The 21,633-nt window shown below is 40.1% G+C and overlaps 2 protein-coding genes and 1 long non-coding RNA gene across 19 annotated transcripts in view; 2 read left to right on the plus strand and 1 right to left on the minus strand.

Moving 5' to 3' along the window:
* RGPD4 (RANBP2 like and GRIP domain containing 4) overlaps window positions 1-11,188 on the plus strand; it is a 37,499-nt gene extending 26,311 nt beyond the window's left edge. For 2 of the 5 annotated variants that reach the window (XM_068925798.1, XM_068925826.1), the window contains 9 exons: window positions 2,705-2,875; window positions 3,847-3,939; window positions 4,862-5,058; window positions 6,010-6,241; window positions 6,792-6,890; window positions 7,052-7,197; window positions 8,752-9,025; window positions 9,184-9,518; window positions 10,609-11,188. In XM_068925798.1, coding sequence (XP_068781899.1) covers window positions 2,705-2,875; window positions 3,847-3,939; window positions 4,862-5,058; window positions 6,010-6,241; window positions 6,792-6,890; window positions 7,052-7,197; window positions 8,752-9,025; window positions 9,184-9,518; window positions 10,609-10,914 — 1,853 coding nt within the window. In that variant the 3' untranslated portion in view covers window positions 10,915-11,188. The remainder of the gene's footprint in view (window positions 1-2,704; window positions 2,876-3,846; window positions 3,940-4,861; window positions 5,059-6,009; window positions 6,242-6,791; window positions 6,891-7,051; window positions 7,198-8,751; window positions 9,026-9,183; window positions 9,519-10,608) is intronic. The other 3 variants (XM_068925818.1, XM_068925811.1, XM_068925804.1) reach the window with 3 other exon arrangements.
* A 1,530-nt stretch (window positions 11,189-12,718) lies between these two features.
* The window catches only part of CCDC138 (coiled-coil domain containing 138), a 40,161-nt gene continuing 31,246 nt past the window's right edge, over window positions 12,719-21,633 (plus strand). For 6 of the 13 annotated variants that reach the window (XR_011137495.1, XM_068925834.1, XM_068925837.1 and 3 more), the window contains exons 1-5: window positions 12,719-12,856; window positions 15,170-15,230; window positions 16,208-16,346; window positions 17,089-17,201; window positions 20,141-20,325. Coding sequence is in view for 12 of the 13 variants with exons in the window: in XM_068925834.1 (XP_068781935.1) it covers window positions 12,788-12,856; window positions 15,170-15,230; window positions 16,208-16,346; window positions 17,089-17,201; window positions 20,141-20,325 (567 nt within the window). In the remaining variant the exon portion in view is untranslated. Of the gene's footprint in view, window positions 13,305-15,169; window positions 15,231-16,207; window positions 16,347-17,088; window positions 17,202-20,140; window positions 20,326-21,633 lie in introns of all 13 variants that reach the window. The other 7 variants (XM_068925876.1, XM_068925894.1, XM_068925871.1 and 4 more) reach the window with 5 other exon arrangements.
* Window positions 13,253-20,937, minus strand: LOC138064232 (uncharacterized). The gene is made up of 3 exons (XR_011137514.1): window positions 20,893-20,937; window positions 19,382-19,444; window positions 13,253-13,375 (listed from the first exon to the last, which is right to left on the minus strand). It is a non-coding gene; the product is annotated as an uncharacterized lncRNA (long non-coding RNA).

Below are 21,633 nucleotides of genomic sequence, written 5' to 3' on the forward strand. Positions count from 1 at the left end.
TTTTAACTGTTTAGACCTAGCTGGTCTTAGTGTCAAAGCTGAAACAAAAAAATATACACTACTGAAAAGAACAGTTGTGCATGGTACTCTCTTAATTTTATTCCTTCCATATATATTTATTTTTTTCTGAGTGGAAATTTCTGTTATCGTAAAACCAACAGTCTTTAAGAATGGATTGTACGTACGTGTGGCTCTTTGTTTTCATGGCTACCTCTGAAGATAGAACTAAGCTGCTTGCAGCACTTTTGAATAAGAAAAGATAACTTTCTTGTGAGGAGGATGAGCAGAAACTGGCTTAACTGAACCAGTGTTTGGGCTTTAACCCAGATTTCTTATTTAGTATTAATATTCTGTGGGCAAATACATATTGTAATCTTCTTGTTGCTGAGGTCTTTTCAGACTTTGCGTGTGGGTGTTTGGAACAATAGCATATTAGTTGAGTGTTTAGATCAACTTATTGGAGAACTTCCCCTACCTGTGGATTAATCTGAATTTACGTTTTAATGCATTTCTTTTATTCAACTACTTGCGTGAAGTCTGCTTAAACAGATTGCGTAAGGGTGTCTTAAGAGTGCTGTCGGTCAAACGTGCTGCGATGTTGCCAGGGTCTTCTAGCTGGCCTTAAACAGCTCGGATTCTATCTCACTTATTTTGGAAGAATTTCTTTTTGTTGAGGCTATATGTTGCAAATTCTCTAATACTCAAAAGTTAATTTTGACAAAACCTTAAATGTCTGTAAAACTAAATACTCCGTGCTTAAACCTCAGTGGTGAACTTGATGCAAACTTATTCAGCCCAAGGGGGAGACTTGCTTAACTAATGTGAATGAATAAAGCGTTTGCTAGCATATAGGATACCTTATCTCAATCTCTGAAGTATGCTTTTTCGTAACATAGCACTAGATGTACCACAAGTTCTTAAATCAGCTGTGCCGGATAAGGTTTTTGCCTGAGGTCCTGAGAAAAATACATGGAAACATCTGTAGCCTGTTGTGACAATGTGAATTTGGAAATGAGCTATTCAAGAGTTTTTCCTGCGTTTACTTTATACAGGCTCGGAGAAAGTGAGCAAAAAGGCTGTGGAAGACTGTGCTAGTGATGGGTTTGAGCTACTCCAATTTCTAATATCTAAAAGCCTAAAAAGATTAATTTCGAACCAAAGGGGGAATCGGTCAACTGGGACAAAAGTGGGGGAGGGAGCACTTTAAAAACCCTATGAAAACTGAGAACTAGTGCTTGACTTTTAACGTGGCTTTCATCTCACTCTACCAAAAAGTATTGATGGAAAATTACTTCAAAAAAGTATTTATTTTAGTAGGCTAGTTGGCAGAGAACCAAGGAGTTTGTCTGTAAACATTAAACTTATTTTCTGTCCTTGCTTCCTTTTGCAATAGTTAACCTCAAGCTACATGAACAAGAAAATCAGAAACGTTCCTCAGAAACGGAGTAGCCGCCTGGTTCCTAGCTGAAACATAAGGTTCCTCCGGCTACCGTGTGCCACAACTTACTGTTCCTTTCATTAGAAAATATTTACTGAGCTCTTGAGAGCCCTTTTTAAATTCTGCTGACTAATTTGACTCAAACCCGTACTGGAGCCTGTAGACAAATGGTTTTACTTACTAAAGCAATCATACTGTTTTTAACAACAGCTGGTGCATGGGTATTGCTGTGTTTATGGGGTAATTCTTATAAATAGCTACCCAATTTTTTGTCTTAAACCTTTATGCCCTCCCCCACAATTGCTTCTCTTCAAACAAAACCCAATACCGTACGTGATCCTTAAATTGATACATCCTCCCCTTTGGCTTTCATTCTCCTGTAATAATGACAAATTTTTGTATTTCCAAATCTGTCTTGAGCATATAGTCGGCTCATTTTTATAGCCCATATGCTGTTCTGCAATTTGATCTAGGCTATGCTTTTTACCTTTAACTCTTTCTGAAACTACATTTGATAATGTACTCTTTTTTTAGTACAAGTGGAACGTTCGGACAACTTAATGTTGAAGGACAAAATGCTATATAGCAGAATTGGTAGTGGTGTTTGTCTTGCTGGAAAAGCTAGGTAGATAGGCTGAAAATATTTGTTGCGTCAACAAGACGGAATTAAAAAACTGCTTTAACTTGTATAACCAGTAAAAACTTCAGCAACAGCTATTACAGCAGTAAGTTGAGAGTAGCTAGTGAAAAGCTGAGATTTCCCACCGACGATCCGAAATAAGTCCTATTCGGCTGCTGTTGATATCTTCTGAAACTTAAAGTAATTGGAATCCAATACTACGTGTTGCTGTAGACAACTTCAGGTTTTCTTTTATCAGACTCAGGCCTGAATTTTGCCTGTTCATCTCTGTAGATGACACCTGAATGCCTCTTCACATAGTCCTATTTTATTTGGATGTAAGGGCTTAAGTAATCTCCTTAGCAGTATAAGGATGTGGCATTCCTTCCAATCTGAGAGACTTTAAAGGGAATAACACAGGATGTAGTCTGATATGCAGGTGAGAGTTTAAGTTCTACCATGCTCTGTCTTAGCGTTCTGTGACTTTGATTTTGTTTTTTGTAGAGGACTATAAAATATGTAAGCTCCAAAGGTATTTTTATAAGTACTTTAGAATAAATTCAGCTATGCAATAATGGCAGCGTAGGGTTAATGTTATTGCCTGTTCTGAAATTATTTGATTTTAATGGTGGTTCAATTTTATTTAGAAGCTGAGAAGAAGAAAGTCTCAGAAGATGATCTTCCATCTGATGAGGTTATACTTGTTTATGAGTTAACACCTACCGCTGAGCAGAGAGCTCTGGCTGACTTTCTTAAGCTACCTTCAACGTTTTTTTGTTATAAGAATAAGCCTGGATATGTGAGCGAGGAGGAGGATGGTAAGGAATGACAAAATTGTTCTTTGTTATCATAGTGTGTGTGGGGAGGGGGGGAGGGGTATAATGCTATTATAACAAATAGAGACTCATTTAATATTTTTTGAACTGATGAGGAATAATATTACTGCCATCTCTCTCAAGGCCAAAGATGTACACTCAGGTCTTCAACACAGTCTATTATAGCCGAGGCTTGGGAATGACTAAAGGGAATTTGTTACCTGTTGGCTCCTTTGGAGTGTTGACATGCATATTTTCAGTGTAGCTGGTTAGGCAAGGCTGATAAATCAGATGTTTGAGACAATTCTTATTTGAACAAAATGCTCCTGTAAGTCTCTTTTAGAGTCAAATATGAGGCGTTTTTCCAGTACTTTTCTTTCTGATTTAATATATAAAGTTATAAAAAAAAAAAAAAAAGGAGCATGCCCATCTTCCCTAAATGCTAGATTCCTTTTTTTTTTTTTCTTTAAAGCAACTCTCTGAATTCCTAACATTAAAACTGGAAATAGTTTTGCATCGAATCTTACTCTGTACAACTAAATTACTCTTAACATCCTCAGCAAAAAATGTTAAATGGAAGTATTTCCAAAGCACTGTATCCAGCAGGAAATGGGAGAGGACTGTCCCCCCCCCCCCCCCACGGAAATATGCAACAACTTTGCCAGTTCTTGTATGGGAGAATGCTCTCTCTGCCCTCCTCGTTTTGTCTCATAGTTCTCTTGATAAAGTGACTTGATACTCAACAAAGAATGTTTTCTGTGCCACATTATAAAACCTAGAGTGAGAAGCGTTCAGTGGTATGTTAAAGCAGGTGTATGCAGAATAGGAAACGAAAGCATACTTACTGAACTACAGCACTCTTAAAATATAAAAAAGAATCGTGTGTGCTTGTTAGGCTTGCAAGAGTCATGGGCTTAACAGACTTGATGGTACCTAGGGGGTGCCTGTCAACTTACTCGTTCCCTCTGTTTAAGATGAAGATTATGAAACTGCTGTTAAGAAACTTAATGGAAGACTGTATCCCAGTGATCCAGAAGAGAAAGGGAAATTACGAGATCCTGCAACAGGTATTTCTGAAAACATAATAGTCAGAATTCTTTATACTGAAATTTCAGCTATAAGTCTTAGGCTCAAAGGTTAACTTGATATTTCTCTGGATAGTTTTTAGACACACTAATATTGGAAGCAGAAAAGTTTCTACTAAAAATATAACATAACTTTGAGCTCAGTATGTTGCGCTGTTACTCTAGCGATAACTGATACCTGAGTGAGAAAGCTCTGTTTTAGAGGGCCTCTAAACAAGAACATCGAACTGTCTTGCTGTCTTGAGACTTCTGGCTGGCTTCTGACTCTATAAAGCCGAGCAGACTTTCAAACACGTAAAACAAGACCTCTAAAGTTGTTGATATCTACAGCTGTGAATATCTGCTATTTTCTGCTACTGATAGTCAGTAGGCTTATATTAAGCATATTAGTACTATTAAAAACATATGTAATAAGAACTGTATCCAGTGTTTTTATAGTAAAAACTACAGGAGATTGGATTTGCTTCTCTCATGCTTGGGTTTACTTTAGCTACTTCTCAAACTTCAGTGTTGCATAACTGAAAGTCTGGATAGATATTTTTATAGATGAGGTTTCTTCTTGAGGATAAGTGCTTTTACATACTAGAGAGAGATTACTCATATTTCTGCTTCCCTCCATATATGAACCTTGATGAGCTCTTTGAGCAGACTGAACTCTTCATCCCTGCAGGAAAGTATCCTGATGGCAACAGAAAACAACTGCTACTAAGGTTTTTCAATTCTAGTCACCCTGAGTGAAGTTAAATAAGCTGGTTTTCGTTTCTGCTATTTAAATAGCAGTTCTGTTTGAAAAGCTTTTGAAGTCTAAGATGTTCTAGGCGTCATTAGGTTATGTATTAATGTAGGTGCCAAAAATTTCAGTATTTAACTGCTTTACCACCTATTTTCCACTAATTCTTTGCAGTAGGCATCACAGGAGAAAGTGAATTGGAGAGTGGAAGAGAATGTGTTATTGTTTGGGAAAAGAAACCAACTCCGGAGGAGAAGGCTAAAGCAGAAACTCTGCAGCTTCCTTCAACCTTTTTCTGTGGTGTTAGCAGTGATACTGAGGATGACAGTCCAGAAGACTTTCAGACAGAAGTTAAAATCCAAGAAACGAAAGTATGAACTCAGTCTTTATTAAAATTTTTTAGTGTTAAAATCGTACCTTTACTTGTCGTACCTGTGCAACTTGGCATACTTTTCACCTTGTGGGGAGTGAAACAGCAGCCAGCAGGGAAGAACTGTGTGACTCATGGCTGTACGGCAAGTCTTTGGCAAAGCTGGGACTGAAGCTCAGATCTTAAGTTTCTCAGGGAGAGAAAGCAGGTACAGCTTACTTCATCGAGTGTAGGCTGCTTGGCTCATAAAATCCCTCCCAACAAGTTTATGTGAAAGTTGCTTGGTTTCAGAAAGAGTAACAATATATTACTCTTTCTAAGTAAGTAATGATGGTTTTTTTTGAAAGTGTGCTACTGCAAGGACCCTGTCAAGTTAATGTCCAATGTGTGCCAAATTTAACGAAAGCAACTTCAGTAACAGAGCTTCTAACAACGATTATTCTCGGTTTTCTTCAGTTGTCCTCTTATCCTGACTTTATTTTCTTAAACAGAAGAGACTGTTTTAATTGTATGTAGTATATATAGATCCAAAATCTCTGGTTGCTTCTGGACTGAATCTGCCTGAATTTCAACAGCTCTCTAGTTGTCACCTATGTTATTGGTCGGTAGGCAGCATAGTTGCATGGACACAGCTTTTTCTTCTCAAAGGTTTCCCACAGTATTGGATGAAAGAGGTAGCTAGCAGTTCTGAAAACTCGGTAACACTACAGGAAAATGGGAGTCTTTGGAGAACTATCATGGTTTTTCAGATTCTCATCTTTCTTCGGTATTCCTGTTGTAGTCGGATGAATAAACTGGCAGCAATAGAGAATAACATATATCAAGTTATTTGGGGTTTTTTTGTTGTTGTTCATTTGTTTTTAAAGACTGTTTTTAGTCTCCCTGAGAAGGTGGTTTGAATACTAAGCTCTTCTAGCTTAATGTTGATTACTTTACTTTTTATGAATCTCAGGAGAATGAGGTTACAAGCTCAACTGACTTAGGCTGTATCTGTAAGGAGGAAGTACCTACTGCATCCACGAGTGAGGCAGCAGTACTTGTCCAGTCAGCTGTTAAACATGAAGAACCAGATTCCACCACAGAAACTGCGCAAATATCACAGACTTTATCGGGAACCGATGACAAACCTGTAGATCTGTCAACTAAAAAAGAAAGTGATTCAGACTGTGCAGACTCAACACAAGGTAAAGTTGGGGGTGGTTCTATTTTTCTGAGGGGGGAGGGGGTAGGATCTTAAGCATGCCTTTTTTGTGCATTAGTTTATTTAGTATAGCCATTCTATTGAACAGAAGTAGTACCAATACTGAATTAGAAGCATGAGTACCTATGTAGTGCAAAAAATGAAACTATGAATGGGAAAATGCATGTATATCAAACTCTAGGTGCATTCTCAAATAACCCTACCACCGAGGAATGCTACTCCCTGATGTACCGTTCATATACTGTGTACTTTCTTTCACTTATTTAAGGTTAAATACCACGTGAATACATATTAGAGCTTTGTAGATCTGTACAGAATAGTATGCAGAGGCTAGCTCACAGATTCTCTTGAGTCCTTTTTATAAACTATGCTAAATGACGTTATGATGACAGTGGTACACAAATCTTAACTTGACATTTGTTGGAAGGGAAAAATACTGTAGAGGCTTTCCAGTTTATTCTTGTGACTACCTGCCGTGAGAAATCTTTTAATTGAGAAAGGAAGAAAAACCTTGACTTTCCCTTCTTTCCTAGAAAACAGAATCATCTCATTTGGTTTTGGCAATACGTCAGGCTTGTCATTTGCAGATCTAGCTTCTAAAAACTCTGGAGATTTTGCTTTTGGTTCAAAAGGTGAGTTAAACTATTTCCAGATAGATACAGCTTGACTTCTGCTTCGTGCCTATACCTTTGTGCACTGAATTTTTGCTGACTGTTAAGTTAATAGTTTTGTAAGTTTGTGCTGGGTTTTTTTTCTGGACAGAAAGTTTAAAATGTGACTCTCTTGATCATAGATAAAAACTTCAAATGGGCGAATACAGGAGCAGCTGTATTTGGAGTACAGGCAGCCACCAAAGCAGATGAAGATGAGGGCGGTAGTGATGATGAGGTTGTACACAGTGATGATATCCACTTTGAGCCGATTGTGTCCTTACCAGAGGTAAGGGGACTTCCAGAGCATAACAGGACATTAAGATAAGCATGTTTGCAAATAAAGCAAATTTGAAAAAAGTATTTGCTTAACTAACTTTGCTTTCTCTTCTTCATGCTTGTTCTATGTTTTTTGCTCTGCCTTTGTAGAAACACTTGCTATTTTAAATCCTTAGTGCAGCTTACCACTGGGCAAGTGTCTGGGGCACCAGTTAGTGATAAAAACTTTCAAGGTTTTGTACCTTGACTTTGGGTTAACGAGCAAACAAATATCTGTTGTAAAAGTTAAACTGATTCCTCCTAGCCTACTTGGAAAAAGGGGCAGCAAACTGAGTCATTGGCGTGAGTACAACTCACCTATGGATTTGTATCACTGGTCTTTTGTCATGGATTCTGTGACAGCCGTTCCAATTTGAAGTTTTTAATATAGGTGAGACAGTTCCAGAATCACTAAGCAAGAAAGATGTAGTAGCACAATTAGCCTTGCCAGAAGGATAAGAAAACTTTGTCAGTTGATGAAAGAGAGAGCTCTTCAAGAAGTAGGAGAACCTTGAAAACTTAAGCTGCAGTGGTAGCATTGTATAACTGTTACTGGGTTTTAACACAGTAGCTCATGTTTTGGTGTTAACCTTAGGGTGCCTAACAGCATTAAAAATGTTAGTGATACGGTTGTATGAATATAGTCTGGCTTCCTATAAAGAATGTGATTATAGATTAGTGTAATTATTAAACAAGACCAATAGAGCGCAAATACAAAACGGTGTAATGCCCTTTCATTTGAACAGCTAATCTGAGATAGTTTGTAAGATGCTCTGAAGGCATGCTTTTCTTCAGAAGTTCATACGCTCCTCTGTCATATTATGACTCCTCCTGCCCCTGTGCCTTTCCTGCTGTTCTCTTGTCCTTTCTTCTCTTCTCTCCCTCCACAAATGTCTGCTTGTTACTTATTTCTCCAGTTCTCAAGTCTTTCATGTCTTTGGAAGATAGATTCACTAAAGGATGTTAAGAGATCAGTAGTATGCATACGCAAAGTTAGGAAGAGGTGCAGCTCTCCAGCCTTGGTTTGTTATACTCCATTGATGTTTACCCTCCTCAAATGCAAATATCAGCTTCTTTAACAAATGTTCAGATGGCAACGCCTGGAATGCCAAGTATTATATCTTCCTTTGTTAGTGTGCATGTCACTCAGCAACCTGGAACATCCTAGGAAATCTGCCAAAGCACTTGATAGTTTTAAAAAAATCATCCCCCCTCCCCCCCCCCCCCCCCAAGCCCAAACCAAAACCATGTGCAGCATGGAGAAGAGATATTTCAGTACTAGAATTAATCTCGAACACTGGAATTTGTGGGACTCTTAAATTTTCCAGGTGGTGTCTCTAATCTAGCCTTTTCGTTCATTCCAATGTGTGATGAATATGACTCTAGAGCTATATGTACGAAACTGCTGGAGGAAGGAAAACATTGGGTAATTTTCCATTCTAATACGTTAGAATCCTAATCAATGTGTAATGCTGGTGACAGCAACTCTGGAAAATCCCAAGTACTCTCTCCTGCTGTTTTCTAGGTGGAGGTAAAATCTGGAGAAGAAGATGAAGAAATTCTCTTCAAAGAGAGGGCAAAACTTTACAGATGGGACAGAGAAGTTGCTCAGTGGAAGGAGCGTGGTGTTGGAGAGATAAAGATCCTCTTCCATACACAGAAGAAATATTATAGAGTCCTAATGAGAAGGGACCAAGTTCTTAAAGTCTGTGCAAACCATGTTATCACCAAAGCAATGAATTTAGTGTCTTCAGATACGTCAAACAATGCTTTAATTTGGACAGCCACGGATTATGCTGGTGAGTTGTTCTATAAAGGCTTTTATAGCTCTTTCTAGGTCATCTGTAGTCTATGGGGTTTTGTTTTCCCCTAGGGATTATATAAGATGAAAGCTGTTCCTGTTTGACCACACTGAATGAGTAGAGCAAAAGTAACCTGTTTTGGGATTTCTTTTCAGACGGTGAAGTAAAAGTAGAACAATTTGCAGTCAGATTTAAAAGCCAAGAAATGGCTAATTCTTTCAAGAAAAGATTTGAAGAATGCCAGCTAAACTTATCAGAACTACAGAAAGGACACGTGTCTCTGGCAGCAGGATTGTCAAAGGACACCAACCCTGTTGTGTATTTTGAGGTTTCTGCTGATGATGAACCCCTAGGACACATAACTATGGAGCTGTTTTCAGATATTGTCCCTCGAACTGCTGAAAATTTTAGGGCCCTATGCACAGGAGAGAAAGGATTTGGATTCAAGAACTCCAGGTTTCACAGGATAGTTACTGACTTTGTTTGTCAGGTAAGCAAAAAATGAATGGTTTTCTTTGAGAGAATGAAACTCATCTTGACTGACAGTGGTACTCTATCAAAAATCATTTATCACCTGCCCCTCCCCCCCACTTGTCACCAGCATAAACAAAATACCTGCTTTTTCATTAGTTACAACCGCAATCTGAAGCGTGCTGTTTACTACTAATGTTTTGTTTAAACCTGTGTGTTTCTGATAAGGAAGAAAGCTTTGCTTGCTCATTTAGCCTAAACTGGTTTTAGATTGTTCCATATCCTGTAAGGAGTAGGTTTTCTTAAAACAGCTGAACTCCTGCACCTTGTACCCCCTGACCATACGTGCCCTTTTAAGGTTACATGAAGTTAATATTAGTTTGCTTTTGCTCAAACTTTCCCCAGGTACAAACGGAGGCTTTTCATAAAGGCTTCCCTTCACTATACAGTATCCTGTATTGTCACTTTTATGCATGTCGTCAAATAAGCAGGAGCCAGAAGCATGCTGCCTTGCAGAAGGGCAAGATAGTGGCTTGTTAGCAGCAGCTGCTGTCCTGAACAGACAGCACTTCCAGAATATCTGCCTGGGAATGTGATAAAAGCTACTGCCTGGACAGGAACAAGAAATTGTTCATCAGTGGTAACTTGCCCTTTCTCAGGCGATGAGTTTTGTACCTGCAGGGACTAAATAAGAACATAAAAATAAAAATAAATAAATAAAATAATAAATTGATAAAATAATACGGGTCCCTGCTATCAGGGCTAAGTGATGCAAGCAGGTAGTAGGAAAGGCAGGCCTAGAGAAACGGCCACCCTGTGGAGCGGGAGGAGGAAGTGCTGTGTTCAGAATGAACAAGAGAACGCATCCTGCTGTGTTCAGATTAAACCTCCTACTAGTGCTTGAACACCATAAGCAAAGTTGTTGCAGCTGGGATACCACATATCCAAGTAAATACAGTACTTGTGAAAATTAAGAATGAATTTTACTTCTGTTTTTTCAAAGGAAAGTCTTTACTGTCAGAAGAGAATATAATCGTGCTGTTGGTTGATTGTTTTGGGGCTTGAGTTAATGTTGTGGGTTTTTTTGTTTTGTTTTGCTTTTCATTTAGGGAGGTGATATAACTAACCATGATGGATCAGGTGGACGATCGATTTATGGAGGAGATTTTGAAGATGAGAATTTTGAAGTGAAACACACTGGTCCTGGATTGTTGTCAATGGCAAATAGGGGCCGGGATAAAAACAATTCTCAATTCTTTATAACACTTAAAAAAGCAGAACACTTGGACTTCAAACACGTGGTATTTGGGTTTGTGAAAGATGGAATGGATGTTGTGAAAAAAATTGAATCCTTTGGTTCTCCCAAAGGGTTAGTAAGCAGAAGAATTGTCATTACAGACTGTGGGCAAATATAGGATTATTGCTTTGAGTATACCGATGTTCTAGTGGTATAAATCTGTATTTAGATGTTATAAACTAATTATTTCAACTTCTGAAAATGGACACTTCTGATGTATAAATGTAAAATTACAGCTTACAGTTGGTTTTTTTATGTGATGTAATTGATTTTGTTTTGCATGTTAAATAAAAGTTCAGACACTGGCATATTTCAGGTGTACTTGTGTTATCCTGACATATTTGTATTAAATGTTAAATTTTAAAAATTAAATCCTAGTCTTGTTAAAGTAACTGTTGTGTCTTCACTTTAGTTTGTAGAAAACTTGCCTTAATTTGGCTTCCTGCTCATAGTTTTCTCTTTTTGAATATGGGAATTCTGGGTACTAACTGCTGGTTAGCAAACTGTAGGCCTTTGTCAGCGTTCCTTTTTATTCTGATATGCAGAAAGAAAGCTGAGGCAGCTGGCACAGAAATGCTGTTTTGTGCTGTTTAAAGTCTCTGTGAATAGCATTTCAGTATCTGAAGTCTAGTGAACAGTTCTTACGTGCAGTCTTTAACAGCGGATTTCATTGTTGAGATTTGCTAGAGAAATATAACTTTCAGACCCTCAACTCTCTCTGTTTCTTTGTGCGTGGAAGTAATTTAAGGTGACGTGATGAATTGTAAAGTTGAGTGAAAACCATCAAGTGCAGTTAGAATGTTATCTGAGTAACGGCAGCGAAACGCGTTGCTACAGCTGCGGCAGAGGGATCTCCTCCTGGCTGTCCGCTCCATGCGTACATAGATGCATGCTCTACGCATGCAACGCTCTATGAACGTCGCCTGTGGCAGGCTCTTCTGACCTGATCGCACTACTGGATAAGCATCGTCTACATACGACCTGTGCTGTCTTACCCTTTTAAAATTCGATGTCTCTGAATAGTGAAACTTCAGGATAAAATTGCTGTTTATGTCAGGGTTCTAATGCTTTTTGCTTTGCAGCTCCGTGCTGGGAATATCAGGGTTTTTTCAGATTAAACAGTTTGGCAGTATGATCTTAAATTGGAAATGTGAAATTTCTATACTCTGCTCTAAGGTATTTTGATCTTTTATTTGTTTGTTTTAAGAATAGTAAGAGTACTACTTCCTTCATGCACTTGTCACAAACATGTGGGCATTAGATTGAAACACAGAAAAGCAAAAACTCGGCTCATGCTTCCACGATCATATCAGAAGGCTTGATTTATGTATGCAATTTTAATGGGGGAGTGAACTGCTGACATGGTATTTGAATTTTGCTTGAATAAAATGTGATTAGATGTCTGCATTTTTTTATTAATACTGCTCCCTTACATACCCCAGCTTTGTATCAATTAAAACTTAAAGCTGGCTCTATGAATGCAGCTTTAGCCCTGTACGTTTTAAAATATGCGGTTACCAGTATTATCTCTTCGTAACCATAAAAAGGGGGGAAAAAACCCTGTTTTTGCTTGGACAAACCAAGTTGGAACTGTGTATTCGGTAAATTTCTCTTAAGCCTCATAGCTTATGATGCAGATCAGTCCTGAAGTGTAGATGTATACTAATATATTTAAAAAAAAAAAAACAACACTAGCCTTTGTACAAGGAGGTTACTGTTTTATTTTACATCCCTTGCACTGGCGGTCTGTCTTATACGCCACTGAAGCCCCCGAGAGGGCTGCGGGGGGGGGGGGGGGGGAAGGGGCAGCCGGAGTGCGGCCTCGCCTCAAGCGCCCCTGCGCGGGGGGGCAGCAGCGCGCGTGCGCGCCGCTCGGCACCGCCCCTCTCCTAACGGCCGCCGGCGGGCGGTGGGGGGCGCGCGCAGGCGCGCGGCGCTGGCACAGCGGCGGTTGGGCGGGCGGGAGCCGAGGCGGCGGAGGCGGCTGCAGCATGGAGGGCGCGGGGCTGAGCCGCTCCGTGCAGCGTCTGCGGCGGCGCTACCTGCGGGCGCCGGCGGCGGTGAGGCGGGGCCGAGGGGTGCGCGGCGGTGTTGGAGGCAGCGTCCTCGGTCGCGACGGAGCTTCCAGGCTTTACAGGGGCTCTGGCTGATGCCGAGGGAAGCGATCGCGCGGTGCCGGGGTCCTCCTGAGGAGATGGTCTTGGGTCGCGGTCCTCCTCGGGGTCCTCCTGAGGAGATGGTCTTGGGTCGCGGTCCTCCTCGGGGTCGTCCCCGCACCGTCCGGCCCGGCTCTGAGTGCAGGCGCCGCGCCGGGCCTGCGGGCTCTTTCCTTCGGCGCGCACGGCGGGGTGAGGACGGGCTTGCGGGGGTGCGTCCCCTCGCTCTCCTTCCAGCGCTGTGAGAAGGCGAGAGCGGGCCTGCTGCTGGGCTCCTTGCAAACACCGTGGTGGTACGTGCACGTTGAGGGTGAGGGCCGAAAACGGGATTCACGCAGAGCTTTGGGTGCAGGTTCGTTCTTCTCCTACCCCACGTCTTCTGCTCGCTTACTGTGCTGCAGCAGAAGTGCTGGTTAGCCATTCCTGTTGAGACCAAAAATTCCCTGGAAGTTTGCAGTTCTTAAAGTTGTACGTTAGGCACGTATAAAACACACACAATGCAAAAAGAGGTAACACGTTTCTTTCGTGTCTTCTTTTGCTACAGCAATTGCTGATCTTACTTAAGATTTGTTAGAAACTTTTGTGTTTTAGATAAAGCCTAGTGGTTAGGGCCCTTGTCAGGGAGCAGGAAACCACAGCCAGTGAAGAATCAAATCCGTGGTTCATAAAGAATTCCAGGATGATCTGGTAGTAGTAAATCATGATGGGTGCCTACCTTGCCTATTCGTACCTACTACGAATACAGTAGTAAAGCTGTATTCGTTCTGTGCCACAGAATGCAAGATTCACTGCACCAACGTGAGGTGCAAGGGCTAAAGGATTGTGGCTCTTGTTTCCATCACTTGAGCTGACATACATGTTCGTTCAGCTCGTGTGATGTTCCCGAGGATTAGGGAACTGATTCAGCTAAAAATCCAGTAGCAAAGACCCCACCTGTTGATGTTCTAAAAGTCACTTGGCAGAATGAATGCTCACTGCTAGGCACTTATTTTTGTCTATGGAATGTGTCTTTCACTGAGATATACTGTTTACAGATGCTCTCTCACATTTATGTTTTATGAGATAAATGCTTTCAGTGTGCCCAAATAATAACAGACAGTAAGCATTCAGACTTGGAAAGCAGTCTGTTGTAAAAATACCCATGAGCTGCTGGAAACTAGGAGATGCATAAAGTTGGACTTGGGCTGGACTTATAATTCAACTGAGGTTTTAAACTGGCCCTGGGAAACATCAAATAAATGCAGAAACCAGCTCAGAGGTCCTATTTTTCTTAAAAAGTTTGACCTCCTATCTCACCATTTTGTAAGCATTGTATAGGATAAGGAACTCTCCCAGACATGAGGTGAGCATTTGAGTTCTTCAGGGACTAAAATCTGGATGCATCTGTTCTTTTTTCGTCCCGAATGATTTGTCTGTTGCCTTTTAGTGTAACTCAGGCAGCGTTTGTGCTGCTCTTAGTGCTGTGTTGTACGTGGGGAACTTTGTCCTTTAAATTACGGAATTGTCTTTTAAAAAATAAATAATTTTCAAAAGTGATCTCTAAAATACTGTTATTAAGACTGTAAATTCTAATGTTTGGAGGAAAGGAAATGCTAGATTTGTTTTGTGCTTTTCGTAAATTTATTATGAAGCTATATTTAAAAACACAGATAAAGTAGGTGATTATTTAGAGCGTAGCAGAGATGTAGTGGAGCACAATGGAGATCACAAAAGCTGCTTTAATTCTCATCTTTTCCAGTGTGTGTTTAATTGGTTTTGCACGCAGCCTAGTGCTTCTCTCATTCTTTTTTTTTTTTTGTATGTAATTATAAGTTAATAGGAAAAAGTAGAGCAGGGAGCTTTGACGTAAAAAGCTGGGACATAAGGGTAGACGGCACTGTTCTGTGACAACCAAGTCCTACTATTATGCCCTTACTGCTTCATAATAATTTCTTATGGTCTCTCAAATATTTTAACATGTAAATAACACTGTCAATATATCATTGTTAGACTTGGGGGGATATTGATTAATTTGTTGAGTTTGTTTTCATGTGCTTGCTTTTTTGTGTTAATATGAGGGCCGTTTCCATGTATATATTAAAAAAAACCACTTCCCTTTTCAAGGTAAATAGTTTTTTAAGAGAGTTCTGTAACAAGGCATTATAACTACTAAACCAGCAAGTTGTAACGTAATGTAGTTAGGAATTTCAGGAACAGTGTTTCTGTGCTTTCTTTTAGGATTGTCTTTCAGGTGTATTGCATACCAAGTATAAAAGTGGAAGCTCCATAGCATACAAAGGTAACATGAAAAAAGAGTGTTTGGATGTCTTTTTCAGGGAAAATATTTAGTTCAACTTTATCATTCCTACATTTATTTTAAGTAATTTTGTATTTTCTCACAGTGTACTTTAAATGAGTAGAAATTCTTGAGCTAGGGTTTGTGAAAGCTGGGAAACAGCCTGGGAAAGTTAACATTGGTTCTCAACCTGTTTGTGTTTGAGATAATGAAAAACAGCAAACCTGTTGTTTGAAATAATTGGTAGCAGCCCACATCATCACACCGTATACGTTTGCCTTTAATGTCAAGATGCATATTTAATATCTAGAATGCCTTTGGGCTTCCTGAGAAATGAGTCTTGCTAGTGCACTTGGATAGCAAGGTAAAACAATGTGTTATCAGCCTTTGCTTACAGATAAATTCGCATATGAATGCAGGCTTTAAAACTTCAGAAAGACGAACCTAATCTGAAAGCTAATGATGTTTCCAGCTCTACCTTTTTTAATTTTCTGAAGAAATCAGGCTTATGCAATTAATCGTGCTGATCTGTCTGACCAGGTTTCCCTCGTCATTTCCCTGGTAATTTTTTAACCCTATTTCAATCAAATATAAAAGGGATAAAGAAATCAGACTTCGTGTGGTCCCAGGAAGTTGTGTGAAAATTGAGAGTTGAATTGAGACGTAGAAAATCAAGTATTGTTATTTCTGTTCTTAACAGTGTGTTTTTGGTAATAGACTTAAATGTATAAGAAGAACTAGGAGTGCACAATGTTGAATATGAAAATCAGCTTATTTTTTTAAAAACTGTCAGGACAGTTTTCAACTATAAATAATTCTTCTTAAAGAAGAATCTCATTTGTTAAACTTCTTCAGTACTTTTTTGTGTTCTTAAACCTACATGTTTACACGGCAAGCATTCCTAATAAGCCGTTGTAGGATTTTCAAAGTCAGCTTCTCAAATGCAAAATGAAATTATTCCTGTTTTATGTATTTCATAGGTGACATGGACAGCTCACTGGAAAATACGACTCTTTCATCATCCAGTTGTTCTTTACAGTCAGAATTTACCCAAAGTGGAAGAAAGAACAGCATCAGTTCTTTTGATGATTTTCTACAAGGTTTTAAAAACTTGGATTGGTAAGAGCTCTTTCCTCTTCACCACTGCTATATTATTTATTGCCTTTCCAAAATCCAAATAAACCATGACTAAACTCTTAATACGTCAGGATTTTAAGGCTGATCCCCGTGCAAGGCGCAGATTCAGAAGTTGTTTTAAGAGTTCTGCTTTGTTGCTAAGTAAAAATCTGTTTGTGACACATACATGAAATAATGTGAATGCTGATTTTGATGAGAAATATTCTCATACCCTTTTCAGTACAAGGGTTATAACTTTGTGATATAAACTAATATGGGAGGAAAGCAAGCAACTCAGGCTGCTGAATGGCTTTAAGTTTATATTTAGAGTGATTCCAAAAGCCAAAAAAATCCCTCTCAAGAGCTACTTTACAGCAAGCATTAAAATAATAATGAAAAAAAGGTTTTTGTGTTTTTTAGCTGTTCTAGGTTTTGGTGGGTGGTGACGAGAGAAGAGTATTGATTAGACGCGCATTGGGTATACATGCGTTTACAGCATGAAAATTCTGTTTATTGTTACTGCTGTCAAGCTATCAGTGTCACCAATTGTTGTGGTTACACTCTTGAGAATAACAATGCCTTTCATCCAAATCATTTAATTCTGCTGCTTGATTTTGGTCAGATATTAAACTTTTAGATGGAGCAACGCTTAAATTTTTGTACAAATCCTTTCTCAATGCACATATGTAGTATGCAAGAAAGGGGCTCAGTAATTTCATATTTTTATTCTTTGTATTTTTTTTAGCTTCGATGAGCGAGATTCTTTTCATGATTTAAGTGAGCTAGAAAGAGAGGAAAAGATCCTTAACGGCTCTGGAGCTGATACAGTTCAACATACAGTTGTGTATATGGAAAAAGGTAATAAATATTAATTAGCAGTTTTAAATTTTTTTGTAACTGTGCAGTGTATAACACTTGACTTAAATTTTTTAGTAAATGCATTCCTATTCAGTTCATAAATGTAGCAGTCAGCTAAAACATATTCTAATTTGGAGATTTAACTTTTCATATAAGCACGAGTCACTCCTCTGGAATTAGTTTAGGAGGTCCAGACATGTTGTGCAATACGAAGACACTTTTTAATCAGAAAAATCAACTTGTTGAAGTCACATGACCATCAGTTCTGCATAAGGTGAGTTAAGAAGCAAATTCTTTTGAAAAGTAGCTAGCTGTATTAACAAATATTGCAACTCTGTAGAATTGTCATTTTAAGGATCATAAACTGTCACTGAGTGGTGAGAGAAGGTTATCTGTTATCACTGAGTTAGCTCAGGAAATTCTGTCTGGAAGACTATAGTAGTGACTAACACTCCTCGGGGGAGAGGCTGACACACCAGAGGGCTGTGCTGCCCTTCAGAGGGACCTGGACAGGCTGGAGAGTCGGGCGGAGAGGAACCTCCTGAAGTTCCACATAGGCAAGTTTAGGGTCCTGCACCTAGGGAGGAATAACCCCATGCACCCATGCACAGGCTGGGGGCTGACCTGCTGGCAAGCAGCTCTGCAGAGAAGGACCTGGGAGTGCTGGTGGACAAGTTAAGCATGAGGCAGCAGTGTGCCCTTGTGGCCAAGAAGGGCCAATGGGATCCAGGGTTGCATGAGGCAGAGTGTTGCCAGCAGGTGGAAGGAGGTGATCCTGCCCCTCTCCTCAGCCCTGGTGAAGCCACGTCTGGAGTCCTGGGTCCAATTCTGGGCTCCCCGGTACAAGAGGGACATGGCACTACTGGAGAAAGTCTAGCGGAGGGCTGTGAAGATGATGAGGGGACTGGAGCATGTCTCCTATAAAGAAAGGCTGCGAGAGCTGGGCCTGTTCAGCCTGGAGAAGATTGAGAGGTGATCTCATCAATATATACAAATATCTGAATGGAGGGTGTTGAGAGGATGAGGCCAGTCTCTTCTGCGTGGTGCCCAGCGACAGGACAAGAGGCAACGGGCAGAAACTGAAGCACAGGAGGTTCTGTCCGAACCTGAGGAAGAACTTCTTTCCTGTGAGGGTGACAGAGCACTGGCACAGGTTGCCCAGAGAAGTTGTAGAATCTCCTTTGCTGGAGATATTCAAAAGCCACCTGGACGTGATCTTGTGCAATGTGCTCTCGGTGACCCTGCTTGAGCAGGGAGGCTGGACTAGATGATCTCCAGAGGTGCCTTCCAACCTCGGCCATTCTGTGGTTCTGTGACATGAATTCACTGCAAATATTTGAAATTGTTGCTGCTCTTGGAGGAGCCTGTGACTTTGTGAATCAGTGCAGATCTATCTTGTGGAGAGTTTTAGGTTTAGAAGAACATTTCTGAATTATTTTGGAAGAAGATGTGGAAATGCAGACACAGCCAGCAAACCAACCCCAAAGAGGCTAAAAAGAAGCTCAGAAGCTAGAGAGAACAGCTCAATGTGAACTATAATGGACTCTCACCAAAGATGTATTAAATGGATGGAGAGAGCTTAATCACCGCTTTGGTTACATCTTCTATAAAATTTAGAACTTTGACTTAAAAACAATTGAATTGCACTAAGGAAAATGCAGTTTACAGTAATTGAGATCAAAGGCGAAATAGAAACAGGATTCTGATAAATTCCGTACACCTTTTTTTCAGATATGACTATTTGTTTTGGTTTCTTCTCCCTTTTTCGTGTTTCTGTTATGATTTACATGGCATTATATTGGTTAAACTCATAACGCATCATAATTGGAAGATACGAATTGTTCTTCATACCAGCATCTCTCAAAAGTGCCCTTCTTGCATTTCTTCACTTTTTTCCCATTGTTGTCTTCCACAAGAATTAGTTAAAATACTGAAAAAAAATTAGGTGAAAGTGCTGCCAGGCCTGGAGTGAGCACAGACAGGATACCAGAAAGCCCCATCCTGCATATTCTCTTGCCAGCAAGAGAAGGCAACCCACTGGTGGTCCTGCCGCCATAGCAGGTTCAGTGTGTGGCAGAATATGTTTGGTTTATTGTCTTGCTCCAGTGCATACCACTGCTACCACGTGCTTACCACCAGTCAGCCCTGATTACATCACTTACTTATCTTATTTGTCTTACCTTTTCCTGTTCTTGATGCACTTTCTCGCTGCCCTTTTCCTTCCTTCTCTCTTTTCCAGTCACCTGCCAAATAAACAATCCATCTCTAATTACTTTTTCACCGTTGGTCTGAGTTTTGCTACATCCACGCCCAAATTTTTATTTCTAATACTGTTACCTAGGTAGTCTTGGCCTTAGATGGTATTATTGGTAAGGTTACCTAGGTACTGTTGGCCTTTCAAGATTCAGGTAGCTGTGAATTTTGACCATTTAACTATTTGTGAAATCCAGCCATTCCTACTGTACTTTCTTCAGCTTTTTAGATTGTTATGTGTCACGTTCAGCAGTTTCCTATTTTGTATCCAGTGCTTTCTCCCATCCTGCCCAGTTAGTTTAATGTCAGGCCAGGGTCTAATCAGCAGCTAGTCGCTTGCCTGAAGCTGTAACAAAAACGTTAGGAAATTTTGGTTAAATTGTGATTCATTCTGTGCTCAGATTTCATGCTGATATCTGTGAGACTTCTATTTTGAAATGGAGGCCATCATTTTATGTATAAAACTTCATTGATGGCTCATTGCTTTGAACAAGCCAAGGAAAGCAGCTTTGAGCAATTCTCCGTATCTCTCAGGAGATTCTTAGATTAATTCTTCATTTTGATACTTCTCGGTCTGTACTGGTCATTCTAAATGCTAAAAATATTTTCACTGTTATGGAAAAACAATCATTTGACTATTTATTTAAGACTCTCTTTTTAATGTAAAATGTCTTTTCCTTCCATAGATGACACCTTACCGCCCCATTTGGCTGCAAATACACAAACGTGTAGTGACCAGAATACTACCAATGGTTTCATAAGGAAGACTGTAAATGGACCTGCAACTCAAACAAGCAATAGTCAAGGCTTAATACCACCTCACATCGGTCAGATATATGATGAATTATTTGTCATACATCAGAAGCTCCAGGTGGGAACTAGAACAGCCTTAAAATTGTTATCTGTTATCGTGTAATGTTACAGAGTTTCTCAATTTTGACAGAGAATTCAGAAATTATTAATATGCTAAATCACTGTCATTTGACTCTTCTCCTAATTTTCATCCCATATTTACTATTCGTATTGTAGAATATGTTGGGGTTTTTGCTAACAATTAAATTATTACAGAGGCTCAGAAATACTGTGATGCTATAATGACATGGTTAACGATACGTTCTCCTGTGGTTAGAGAAGGAGAGCTATGGAATTTGGGGACTATCTGCTCAAGGGCTTTGGACTTTAAGAGTCTGAGAATGCTTCGGGCTTCCCACTTGTAAGCATTACTTACAAGCCCTGAAAGGATATCCTGATCTGAAGTGCTGTGTTTTGAATCACAGCAGTCTTTTCATCTCTATGGTCAGGATTTGTATGTTGTGTACGTGCTCCGCAGCCTGGAGAACGTGGGAGCCAGGCCCTGGAGTTCTTGTATAGTTCGCGGTAGGTGAGGAGACATGAACTCCACCAAAAACTTTAGAGCAGATAAGTTTTAAGTTCTTACCCGTATCATTTGGAGAGTACGAGTTCACTGCTGTGGCAATAGTGCTTTGCCCTGCGTAGTGGTTAGATCAGGAGCTAAGATACTTACTTGCTCAGCTTGAGGGAATTAGAACACAGCACTGTTGCGTCAGAGTGTCTTGTGACACAGTGGGGGTGTGCAGGGGAACAGCTGCAACTGTTGCTTCTCTAGAGAGTGTCTGAAACTATTCTGATTCTGGATGTTCAAGAGTGCTTGCCTTACTGGCTTCCTGCAAAGCCCCCCCTTCTGCCTTGTCTTTCCTTCTCTACTAGTGGGGAGTCTCAGCCCTCTGGCAGTCCTAGGCCACTAACTGAAGAACCTTCTGTATGTTACGTTGGCTTTATTCTGTAATAGCTCTCACACTTCTGTTAAGTTGCCTGCCAGGACTGCTTGCACCCTATAAAGTAAAATTAACTCTTCCCCACCACTCTGTCTTCCCCACCGCTTTTCCTGAGATGCTTCCCACGAATTGAAGAACAAGTACACTAATCTAGTGTTCAGGGCAGACAGCCCCTTCAGACTCTGATCTCTCTTAAAGTTAGCAGCATTATCCAAAAGTTTCAGAAGCAAGAGCCTAAACTTAACTGTCTAGATAGATACTTGAACAACCGCGTGGAGTATTTTGGTAGGCCAGGCAACTCCATCTGCCTATCAAGGTTGTTAATGTGCGGGGAAGCTGAAAGGATCCTAATGTCCATCTGCTTTTAGTTAGTGAGGCATTTT

The sequence above is a fragment of the Struthio camelus genome, chromosome 1 (genome assembly GCF_040807025.1).
Source record: "Struthio camelus isolate bStrCam1 chromosome 1, bStrCam1.hap1, whole genome shotgun sequence".
Classification (NCBI taxonomy): domain Eukaryota; kingdom Metazoa; phylum Chordata; class Aves; order Struthioniformes; family Struthionidae; genus Struthio; species Struthio camelus.